The sequence below is a fragment of the Theobroma umbraticum genome, unplaced genomic scaffold (genome assembly GCF_002168275.2).
Source record: "Theobroma umbraticum cultivar Fairchild unplaced genomic scaffold, ASM216827v3 scaffold_30.0, whole genome shotgun sequence".
NCBI classification, from domain to species: Eukaryota; Viridiplantae; Streptophyta; class Magnoliopsida; order Malvales; family Malvaceae; genus Theobroma; species Theobroma umbraticum.
The window spans coordinates 11076768-11089497 of NW_018397254.1; the positions used below are offsets into that span (position 1 = coordinate 11076768).

General features: G+C 34.9%; 1 protein-coding gene across 8 annotated transcripts; it reads left to right on the forward strand.

Annotated features, from left to right (window-relative positions):
• The first annotated feature begins 4922 nt into the window (after positions 1 to 4922).
• Positions 4923 to 10939, forward strand: LOC110413966 (equilibrative nucleotide transporter 3-like). 8 transcript variants are annotated; one of them, XM_021425006.2, is made up of 13 exons: positions 4925 to 5037; positions 5184 to 5225; positions 5445 to 5581; positions 5822 to 5931; positions 6024 to 6128; positions 6858 to 7013; positions 7245 to 7388; positions 7502 to 7607; positions 8227 to 8399; positions 8486 to 8646; positions 8718 to 8976; positions 9072 to 9847; positions 9982 to 10939. In XM_021425006.2, exons 4-12 carry the CDS (start codon positions 5896 to 5898, stop codon positions 9177 to 9179), a joined length of 1248 nt encoding a protein of 415 aa, XP_021280681.1. In that variant the 5' UTR covers positions 4925 to 5037; positions 5184 to 5225; positions 5445 to 5581; positions 5822 to 5895; the 3' UTR covers positions 9180 to 9847; positions 9982 to 10939. The 8 variants fall into 8 exon arrangements, with proteins under 8 accessions (XP_021280722.1, XP_021280681.1, XP_021280745.1 ...); XM_021425039.2 differs by having other exon boundaries at positions 4936 to 5037; positions 5474 to 5581; XM_021425047.2 differs by lacking the exon at positions 5445 to 5581 and having other exon boundaries at positions 4923 to 5037.
• Positions 10940 to 12730: the final 1791 nt, after the last annotated feature.

A 12730-nucleotide genomic window follows, 5' to 3' on the forward strand; every position in this document is an offset into this window, starting at 1 on the left:
ATTTTCGGTACCGTACATCGGTAGGGGAAGTGTGATTGGACCAAGGTCTTGACAGACCGCAGATGTTAAAGCCTGGTAACAGCCCAATACCCAACTTCTCTAGCAAGCTAGGCTCAACTTAGGTTTCGAAATGGTGAGCCAGGCTACAGGATGTACTAGTACTGCATGTAGTATTTGCCTTCGTGCTTTTGTGTTTTTCATCCTTACCAGCATGATAGTTTGGTGCACTAACCATAGATTTTAATTTCTCTCAACACATTTTATCCAAATTTAATTGTTCAAAGAGCTAATAGCTTTTAATTTGTTTTCTCTTGTGTTTTATTTTTTTCTTTACAAAAGATGGAATGATGGACATATATGTCATTTTCGCTTTAATGCCGTAGAGGAGTGCAAACTATTAAACGGTTAGTTCAGTTCTGGATTTTTTAAAACCGAAAAAATCAAACTTCTTCTAAACACAAATCAAAATCGGATTGAAAAATCAAAAATCAAATTTATGAAAAATATACTAAAATTAACTATATGTTACATATCAAACAATGTTTGATTTACTTTAGCTAAAATTTGCATGATTCTAAGCATAATTTTTTTGCACCTTAACTTTTTTTTGTTTTGAAGAGCAATGCAAATTTCATTGACTAGAGGGAATAACGTTTTCTCTTCTTTCTGAGCAAGATACAAAATTGACAAGAAAAATGAAGATTTGGTTTGTATACCAGCAAGTGAAATTTTACACTTAGTCTTCTGGTATCTCTCTCCAAAACTCCTTCAATAAACTCAAGTTCCCTCTGTCTTGGACAAAAATAACCCCACCATTCTTAACACAAACCAAAAAAAAAAAATCTCCCAATCAACTTCCTAACACAAAGTAACAACAAAACAAAACAGAAACCTTTTTAAAACAATCCTCATTCAATAAAATCAACACCTTGATATGCACCTCCGTTCATTAACCATAAACACCTCTAGGTAATACCAACAAAAAGAAGAAAAAACATACCCAGTGGGCAAATCACTTAAGGCCAGAATAAAAGGTTCCCAAAAGAAAAGGAATCAGAGAAAGGTTGAATAGTGATCTCACATTTTGGTCCTAGCTTTAGCAAGCCCATCTGCAAGAGTGTTGGCTTCCTCATTAATGTGAGTGATAGTTAACTCACTAATGCTGGTTTTAAGTGTTAGGATAAGCTTTACAATCAATTGGGATTGGTTAAGACTTGATTCCTATTATACAACAATATCATTTATGTTGAATGATTAGAGGTTTTCCTTCATCAATAAGATATCAATTATAATGAGCTATAAGTCTAATTGGATGAAGTCCATGAAGTTAATTTGTCTTGCAAGGGAACTGTAATGGGTTACGATTATGAGATCCCAATGCATTAAAGTATAATCTCAAAATATTCTTGATCAAAGTATCATTGAGATTAGACATCAGTGATGCTTAAAGGCTAGTATATTCTATGTTTTATACTTTTGAAGTAAGTGATCGATCTCATAAATTGAAGTATAAAGATACTTAAAACTAAAATATAAGTGCTTGTTTAGAATAGCAAGTTCACTGAACTTGACCCGTTATGAGAATTACATTTGGTATTTCACTCAAGTGTTTATACAATACTTTTCATATGTCAATTGTGTAAATACTCCTTAAACTTGAGACACCAGGTTGTCTTATGTGTGAAGTGATATGCTTTGATTTCATTCCTATGAATGCTTAATCAAAAATGCCAAAACAAGATACTTTTGAGTATAGCACGAAGCATGTGAAGGTAAATAAGTGGTTAAGATAGGAGTCATCAACCCAAGTGATTCAGAGGATAAATCTTAATAGTTCTTGATTGATATTAGCTTATTGAAGTCATTGGCCAAGGCGATTTAGAGATTATGAAAGAAGTTTCATGAGTCTCTATAAAGATAATGATCAAACTTCAAAAATAAACATAGAGATCAATAAGAGTAGACACAACACCATGTTCTTATTATCTCTGAAATATATGATAAGGGAGTGAATTACACTGAAAAGTTGATCATTGAAAGGTTGAGTCAAACCATCTTGACTCTTCTAACATTTGATTGGTCATGATGGATTGCTAGATCCCAATTTTTGTTTATGAACTTTAAGTATTTGACTTGATTAATGATAAATTTAAGGTAGTTTAAATTTATCCAATTCTAAGTTTAACTTGCGAATTATGTATTGAGTTCATTGCCAACATGTTAGAAGCCTAATGAGTGGCACACTTAAAATGAATGTTGAAAATAAAATGAGAGAGGTGATTAAGTTGGACTTAATCAAATTAGAAGTTATGAGCTTCTCAAGCACTTGATTAAAATTATTTAATTAAGTTATACTTAATTAATTAAATTGTTTAATTAAATCATTAGTCTTAATTAATTAAATTATTTAATTAAGCCATTGGACCTAATTGATTAAAATTGTTTAATTAAGTCATTACCCTAATTGATTAAAATTATTTAATTAAATTGTTGGGCTTAATGAATTAAATTGTTTAGTCAAGTTATTGGGCCTAATTAATTAAATTAAGCAATTAGGTTAACTGAGCTTCTTAAGAACTTAATTAAATTGTTTAATCAAATTATTGAATTAATTGACAATTACAAAAGAACTTTTTACTAAAGGTTAAAAATTAATCCAAGGTATAAATACCTTGCTATAGCCTTCAAATAAAAATAAGAGAGTGACTATAAAATTAGAAAAACAATACATTAGAAATTTTATTTGCCTTGTCGCGCCTTGTGTGAAGAAGAATAGTTTTTCATTGACTTTATTTCTTTTGTGTGTTCTGCTTCAAAATTTTTGTGTGGATTATGAGTTAGTGAAACTCATCTTTGCTAGCATATTGTCAGGCATAGTACTCTCAATCCTTAAAGAATGATTTTCTAATTCATTAGTGTAGATTACCATTAGAAGCTGCACAAGGACTCATTGGACAGCTTTGGTCTGTAACAATTGGGTTAAGATGGTTGAGCTTTTTGAGACTGATTTGGTGATTTAACAAAAGATTCATTAACCTTTATTATTTAGATAAAGTGATATAATCATATATTTTATTTTTAATTTAATTATGTACTCAATTTAATATAAAAGATATCTTAAGAAAGTGAGGTGTAATTCAATTTATTAATTTTATTTATGCTACTTTTTTTTTTTGTACTTGATGCATAATCAACCCTAACCCAACATTAAGGGCCTCAATACTATTGGAGATGTTTTTCATGCGCCATGGGACAAAGGTATTATCCATAACTCGGGAGATAACTTTTTTGAGTCGTTTTTAATTTGGAGAGAACAAGAGGCGCATGGAAAGGAGAGAAAGAGAGAGATGCATTCCTTGATTGGCAAGGAATTCTGCATAGTTCAAGTCTTCAATGCCTGTTGGAAAAGAGAAAAGTCCTTTGATGAATCCATCATGATCTCTTATTGCACCTCTTATGCCTGTCGGCCCTGGTTTACCAATGGCTAAACCATTCACATTAAGTTTCAAGGAACTACGAAGAGGTCTCTCCCATTTTATATTGATGACAGCTTTGGTCTTCTTTTTCTTAAAGGTGATTCACTTAGGCTCAAAGAGGAAATGGGCTGTCGGGATGTGGTTGAAAGGCCATTTAGCTTTGACACCAGTGCGCCAACCTTACTAAAATAATATCCTTGAGTTTATCAGAGGCGAGGTGCTTCTCTTGAAATAAAATTTCGTTCCTACAAAACCACAATGACCAAATAATGGAAAAGAAAAGCATATTCCAGATCTCAGTGGCCCCTAAATGAAGGATGGTGTGCTGCCATGCGACAAAGAAGTTGGTAGCATCACCAGGATGGACCCATTTAAGTCCTCAAAGACTGCAGTTGTTCATCCATATTTTCCAAGCAACAAGGCAAGTGAAAAAGAGGTGTGAAAGGGTTTCGACCATGCTGCTACACATTATGCAAAGAATGGCATTAGCCTCAAGAAGACCTCCTTTGTGGAGCTAGTACGTGGTAGCGACTTTGCCATGATAACCTGCCAGGTGAAAATAAAAACTTTGGAGGGGGGTGTGCAAAGCATTTCCAAAGTTGCATTCAGACAACTTGGGTTCTCCACATTCCACCTGATGGAGCTTAATAAAGGAGGATGGCGAATAGGCTCCCATTGGTAGTTTGTTTCCAAATAGCTCTGTGAGAAACAAAAAGATGACGTTGGGTTGTTTTAATGTATTCAAGAAATAAGTTTCATCGGCCAAGTTCCCAGTTGAAGGGTCTATACCTGAGTCGAAAGAACTACATCCACAAGTTACCTTCCCAATAGCCACAACTTAGTTATAATAAAAATTAGAATCCCTTAGAAAAGAAATTTGTATAATCCATAAAATTACCCCTCTTTATATAAATATTTTCTACTTCGATTAGTTTGATTGAAAATTTTTTAATGAAAAATTGAACCGATTAAATCCTTGTTTTTTTAATTTAATACATTTAATAAAAATAACCAAATATCAAACTAATTGAAAAAAAACAAAATAAAACCCACTTCGATTCGATTTGATTTTTTGATTTAGTTTAAATTTTTACACCTTTATTTGATGATATTAACTAAAAAATTAAAAAAAATTACAAAGTAATAACGAATTAAATTAAAACATTTTAAAAATCTCTCAAATAGCCGTTGCATCGTGAAATCAGAACTTAGTTAACAATTACATACAAACAGGGTAGTAATTAACAATTATATTGACATTAAAATACTCCAACTGGCGAATAACTTTTTAAAAAAACAAACCCAACAGGTCAAAATATTTTTGAAAAAAAAGAATAAAACATAACATGTGAAAATCTTATCTAGAATTTTCATCTTGGTCAACTGTCCGAAAACCACGTGTGAAAGCGTAGATAAATAAGGCAAAGCACAGACCCAGGAATGTCAAAAACGTTGTAAATCCGTGGCCAAACAGAGGAGTTTTCAGCACTTAACGGTTTCGTTGGAAGATAGAGATTAGAAACAGCCCACCGTCAGCAACACTGCTTTACATTCGAATATTGTATGTATTCTTTTTCTTCCATATGACAACCATGAGTGGACCTTTTACCTATTCTTTTTCAAAAGCTGCTGTTTGTTTTATTATCTTTGTTAAGAATCTCTCGACATATTGTATTTCTGATGAAACTGAATCATATACGCTTACAGATTCCAGATTCTCGTTAACGTGAAAAGAATCTCTTTTAACAAGTAAGTTGAATCTCTCTGGCTTTTACTTTCACCTTCTTTTTCCAATTGAGTGCGATCCATGTCTCGTAGACAAAAAAAATTTTCTGCGCTTTGGAAATGTACGGAATCATCAGAAACTTCATCCTTTTCGGTCTTCCCATAAAAGCATGAATTATGAGTGAACCTGATCTTCGGTGCTTCTGGTTAAAGGCCTTCCCTATTCATAACAAATACTATTAGCTTTTTGTGATTGCATGATGAATACCAAGCTTTTGATCGCTGGCCTCGGCTTGCTATGCTGCATCCAGAAGAGGTGATTAGGTTTGGTGAAATAGTTCATACTCAACAATAACTGATTCTACTGTGAGAGTGATGAGGTATTTGATTTTGACTTCTATCCTATGAGATTGTGGAGTTGGATTCGTACTAGGATTGTAGAATTTCCTATATTTTTAATTTTTCTGATTAGATGAGAATGATTTGTAAAAGTGCCCTGGAAATTCTTAATAAATAGCAGAGGAGGGAAATTGATGTGTGGTTCTGTGCAAATATAACTAGAATAGGTTCCTTAAATACTACTCGGGGGATATTATAAATGCTTGACCTTTTTTTTGTAGACAGATCATGATGGTTGGATAGTAAGCAGCTTTATTTCCAAGTAGCTGTACGAGGCATTTCATAGAAAGCAATTATGGTGTTCCCTGAGGAGGCTTCTCAAAGGCTTGAGGTTTTATTATTCAACTTTTTGATTCCTCTAACTAAGAAAATTAGCCAGACAAAGAACTCCATTGAATCTGATAAGCATTTGCTTTCATATAGGGGAAGTATGCAGCAATGGTTGTGTGTTGGCTTCTTGGAAATGGCTGCCTCTTTTCGTGGAATAGTATGCTAACAATAGAAGATTACTATGGTTATTTGTTCCCGGTAAGTTTTTGATATCCTAATTTTTCACTTTTTTGTTGGCATTTCTAATTATTTCTCATGGATGTGGTACTGTGATGGTCTGCCATGGTTATATAAATGGACACCTTTAATCTACAATAGAGAATCATCAAAAGATTGCAGCTTGAACAGAGTTTTAGTGCCACTCTGCAGTCTGTAGCAAAATCGTCAACTTAACACTTCTAGCCCAGAATAAATCATTGACATTTAAACAAAGCTTTATATCTTGTCATTTGAAAACATTGGCAATGACCAATGTCAGGCTTTCATTAAATTCATAAATCAGCATTTAGGTTCTTCAGGAGACCTTAATAACAGAAAGCCAGGGAATGCGGTTGTACTTTCATCAAGCACTTTGTCAATCTGCACACAAAATTTGCAACTGGACTTGATGCCCCAGCCTTGTTGCATTGAGTTTATTCAAACAAGGAGTTTTTCAATTGATTGCAAATTGTCTGATTGTATCCTGATTCTCAGCTGGTGATCTATAATTACTATTATTGTTCTTAAATATCGTAATCTTCATGCCTTATAACGCATTATAGTTCTTCCATCTAACAGTTAAATTCTAAATTTTGCAACTCATGCTTCTTCATCTTGCAGAACACTTCCACTCTCCAGAGTTGCTTTGCTTTACTTTAGCTGAAAGTATATGTGGTGATATTTGTAGTTGCTCTTGTCATTTAACCCAGTTTCGTTTCCCTAGTGCAGCAGTATCACCCCTCAAGGGTCCTTACTCTTGTTTATCAGCCATTTGCACTTGGAACACTTGCAATACTGGCTTACAATGAGGCAAAATTAAACACAAGAAGAAGGAATCTATTTGGATATATCCTGTTTTTCTTAAGTTCCCTTGCTGTTCTAATTGTAAGTGTTGTTCATAGATTTCGTTCTTTTGATCCTTCAGTTCTCCTAAGCTTCATTTTGCATAACAAAAGATGTATTATACAAGTATCATGGTACATGATAGGTTTGCATTGAGAATGGCAGTTGAAGCACTCTTCATGCTCCAAAACTTTTTCATATGTTCTTTTTTCATTAACTCAAAGTTATATAATTTGAGAAGACTGTGATTTCTCTCCTCTACTTTTTATATAGTTGGATTTAGCTACTTCTGGAAAAGGAGGAATTGGAACTTTCATCGGAATTTGTGTTGTCGGTGGTGCCTTTGGGGTTGCAGATGCTCATGTGCAAGGTGGAATGATTGGAGATCTCTCCTACATGAGCCCTGAATTAATTCAAGTTAGTACGAGGGATTGACATTTTTACATGTTAATGAACTCTCCTTTCTCCGCATTATCTGATATGACTAACCTTTATGATATTTTTGTCCTTGTAATTTTTGAATTCTTCAGTCATTTGTCGCTGGTTTGGCTGCATCAGGGGTTATAACCTCTGGTTTGAGGTTAATCACAAAAGCAGCATTTGAGAATTCGCAGGATGGTCTTCGCAAAGGAGCCAGTATGTTCGAATTGCCTTATGTTTTATGCCCTATCACAAAAGAAGAGAAAAGAAAATCCATCTATGCTGTTGTAATGCCATTAGTATTTTTGTTAATTATAGCCTAAAGATCTGAAATTTGAATTAAGCTTGTCTATTAATCAACTTGCAAGTCATTAGTGTCATTTTCTTGTGCCTGTCGTTTCATAATTTTACTGATCTCCATTAACCATTGTATTGGGACAGTGATGAGTAATTTGTGTTATAGAATGCTTCCTACTATTCTCTATGGCATCATAAATAAAGAATGAAAGATAACTCACTTTAAAGTCCATGGTTTTATTTCAAATTATCATTCAATAAATGCTGAACTTTTAGGAGAGCACGTCTAGAATTATAGGTGTTTTTATTGGTATATGATTGGTCAGTCCGGATGATGCAGTATCTCAAACATGGTTATAGCTTGAAACGCTTTATGCTGTTATAACCTCTTGCAGTTCTTGTTAATGCAATTGACTGAAAAATGCACTGTTAGCCTTTATTCCTTCTTTATTTTGTACTTGTGTTGGGGATTCATCTCAATTTGGTTTACTAGAGACTAATTTTCTTTTTCCTGTATCTAACCCCCACCCCTGTGCAGTTCTATTCTTTGCCATCTCTGCATTTTTTGAGCTTCTCTGTGTTCTTCTCTATGCATATGTGTTCCCAAAATTACCCATTGTCAAGTACTATCGCTCCAAGGCAGCCTCTGAAGGATCTAAAACTGTTGCAGCTGACCTGGCTGCTGGTGGCATCCAAACATTGCCCCAAAATGTATGTCCTTTTGCCTAGTGTCATACATAAAATGCTCCAAGTAATTCTCAATTTAGAGTTTTATAACAATCAATGTCTTCCTGCAGGCTGAGGAAGACCCAAAACACCAGGAAAGGCTGAGCAACAAAAAGTTGCTACTTGAGAACATTGATTATGCGCTTGACATGTTCCTGATATATGTGCTAACGTTGTCTATTTTTCCGGGATTTTTGTCTGAAGATACTGGAAAGCACAGTTTAGGCACCTGGTAAGTTTTTGTTTGCGACATTGCTATTCCTTCTATGCGTGTAATATGTACTTACACTTGTGACATTTCAGGTATGCGCTTGTTTTGATAGCAATGTACAATGCATGGGATCTTATTGGGAGATACATTCCACTAGTGAAATTCTTGAAGCTGGAATCAAGGAAAGGTCTGACAACAGTGATACTTTCTCGTTTCTTGCTCATCCCAGCATTTTATTTCACAGCTAAATACGGTGACCAAGGCTGGATGATCATGCTAACGTGCTTTTTGGGCTTAACTAATGGTTACCTCACTGTCTGCGTTCTTACTTCTGCACCCGAGGGCTATAAGGTTTGTAGCCTATTACTATTGCTTGAAACATGCCAACTTCTGAAACTAGTAGACAGTTTTCTAATTAAAACTTAAATGGAATCTGGTTTTTACAGGGACCAGAGCAGAATGCACTGGGAAATTTGCTTGTTTTGTTTCTCCTAGGAGGCATCTTCGCAGGGGTCACACTTGACTGGTTATGGCTCATAGGCAAGGGATGGTAAACTTAGGTTCTAAAGCTGGTATTAAGAATGAAAGGCCACATTTCTTATTTGAACGGATGGTGAAATTCGAAATAGTGATTCTTCAATTCAAACTCGGTGATATGGTGACATTGTTCAATAGTTGAAGACTCTACGAGCAGCGATGCTTAAATTTGTTATTCAGATAGAGTTAGTGCCAAATTCATATTGCATTGTAAATTTTCTCAACTTTGTTCATTGTCTTCTATATATTAATCATATCATAATTACAGGGAAGAGGGCTCTAGAAGCCCGTATTTGCAAGGCTCAAGGCTGTTTCAGGTATTTTAGTCATTTTGGTGAGAGCGTACTGGACTTTTTGGGTCCCAATGGTTGGGATGATCTGGGGCAAAGGAATCCTTTGCCGTGTGTCCTCTACTGGCAAGCCCAAAGCTATCTTGTTGTGGAATCAACCACATGGCCCCAATCATCGGAGTCCCAACACGTTTCGCAACGGCCCTTATTCTACTTCTACCAAACTTGATAACTGAGCATATTCAGAGATCAAGAAATTTCTGACACAACACGCGGTACACGTAGCCCACCGACTGTTGTCGTCTACTATGAGCATTCGAAGGCGTAAACTCGTGCGTCAACTCAATCTGGTGCCTCCCATGGAAGTTACAATTTTGGATTAATTATAATTATAGGTAAATTTTTATTTCATATTTAACCTTTAAAAACTGGTAATTTATTTTTATCTATTAATATTGCACATGAGACAAACTATTAGTCAAAAGGAATCAGGACGCCCATGACTGAGTATGGTGATATATTAATGCAGAAAAAAGGAGATCAAGCTACTGGGAACAAGACAGAACGGCAGCGCAGATGGAAGGGGCCTAGAGAAGGATGGGTTAAAGTAAATATTGATTGAGCATTTCATGATAATCCTCCTAGAGCTGCTAGCTACTGGAATTGACGTTAGGGACGCTAAGGGTATTGTATTAAGTGGAGCTGATAAACAAATTAATGCAGATTCAAGCATAGAAACTGTGGCAATGGCTATGGCAGGTCTCAGGTTGGCAAAGCATGAAAATTGCTAGAAACTGATTCAAAGGTGTTATACAAATGTATAAACATAAAAGATGAAAATAGGAATTACTCAGATTGCAAGATTCAAGCATTGGTATTAGATATTAAGGCATAGTTGAATAGTTCTGAAGGTGTTGCGTTCCAAGGAAAGCAAATGACTCTGCCAATTGGGTAGCCACCCAATCAAATAAGAGGATGTGCTCGTCCAATCGGGTTGAAGAACCTCAATACATTGAAATTGGGAGGGGACTCAGGGGTCATAGAGATACCGATAGAAGATTGAAACTGTCAGATTTGGCGTCACAGGTCGGATCGAGCTGTTTTCAGCCTCTTTCGATGGCGTTATGCCAACAGCGACGCGTCTCTGAGATTCTCTTCTTCTATCCCGTTGCTCTCTTCGCTCAGAGCTGCAAATTAAAATCAAAAGTAAAAGGTCAAATTACGTAATTAGCCACTATACGTTTTTAAAATAAAAAATTTAATTCTTGTACAATAGATTTTAAAAATTAAGTTTTGTATTTTTCAAAATTTTTGTGTTAAAAATTTTCTATTATCTATAATAATATAGCATTTATATGTATCAATATGGTATTTTATTGCTCATATGATATTAAATATGATGTCAAGATAATGTGAAATTTCACAGATGATGTAATATTAGTGTTGATACGATGCAACCAAGTACTAATATAAATTTTATAAGGGTAGATACGAAGTTATTCAATGTGAGTTGATGATTTTAAATGAAATTAAAAAAATAGATAAAAAATATTAATAAGTTTCTAAAATTTAAGAAAAGAGTGTCCTGAGACATAAAAGATTTAAATTTTTATTTTTCATAATTTAAACTGTGAAAAGACTATTGTAAAATAAAAAAAAAGGATCACATCACCATATTTAATGCAATATCAAAAAAAAAATCATCAACATAAGAAATACAAAAATTTTAATATTGTTAACAATTACCCTAACATTTTTAATTTTTAAAAATATAAAAACTCAATTTTTATAAATTATTTTAGAGAAGTAAATTTACTACTTTGATAAGGTATAATAACTGATTTCATCATTTAACCAAGGCAAAATAAAAGTTTAATATCCTGTTTAATAATTCTTAAAAATTGTTTGCTTTTAAATAAATACGTTTTAGACTGATAACCAACTCTAATTATTTCTAATCCATTGCCTCAACTTGAAAAAAAAAAGTTTGATAAAAATCCCTTGTTAGTGTGTTGTGGCTGTCGGTGAAAGGGAGCGGCATCCTTTGGAAAGTGATACCGCGCAGCGACGACATTCGACCGAAATCACTCTCTTGAATATTGTTACCTCCCATATATTTTAAACATCAATTCACAAAAACACTCCAACTTTGGACATGATCTTTTTGTTTGTATTCGCAAAGCAGAATTTGCTCCATTATAAATTGAATTAAACTGGCTGCTTATGGTTTTGAAATTGATTAAAACATTTACTAGGCGACCAACATACCCAGTCATAGGGATTCCCTTCTTGCTAAGTTGTTCTTGAAATTGATTCCTTCAATTAGTAGACGCTAACTGGAACAAATCTCGAGTTGAAGCAGCCTTGTTTTAAGAGCCCCAAAAGGCATCTTATCTTATCTGCCTTTAAAATTATTGGCTTCAAGCACAAACGAGGCAGGCGCAAAAGGCCCTCTCTGTTTTTGTAAATGGTAAATCCAATGAATTTTCACGTTGTTATGTACTAATATAATGACTTTTACTTACCAATTACCACTATATCATAAACAAAGTGATATTAACAAAATCAGGAAGATTGGTGAAATCAAATGCAATGGGATGAACAAATGGCAAAGGTAAATTAATATAAGAAACTACATATATATATATATATATATTTATAAAGCTGCTGCTCGTCGTCGTCCGCTACACCATCATGTCAAACAAATCTGAAAACGATCTGAAATTTACAGTGGGTAAAAGGACAAAAATGACCCCGCATTAGCCCCTTCTTTTACTTGTCTGATAGCTCAAAAGCGTTCACGTGAACCCCCGACAGTCGCAGAGGACTACAAAAAAAATTTAAGAGGCAATTGGCAAAAGCACAGTGCCACTCACCACCCGAGACTACCCAAACATAGAAACCAAAATGATCACGAGCAAAACCGGGAACGTAAAAGATGCCCACGAGGGCGGCGGCGATGCAGACGATTGGGCCTTTTCGAACTGCAGAGAATCAACGGCTAAGGGCATGTTCTCTTGATCTGGGCTGCACTTGGACTCGTGAGGGTGCGCACTGTACATTATGGCCCGCAGCACGGCTGAAACGGTGGGTATGTATGCCGTTTTGTTGCGTGCGAGGAGCCACGTCAGCCCCATGAGCTGACAGTCTCGGTTGAACATCTTGCTGGCTCTCTCGCTCGTGCTCCTGTCTTCCGTTCCGTTCTTTGAGTATCCACCTTTGAGCTGTAATTAACAACAACAACCAAGGGTGTTTTAGAGATTGGGTTGGGTTGGGTT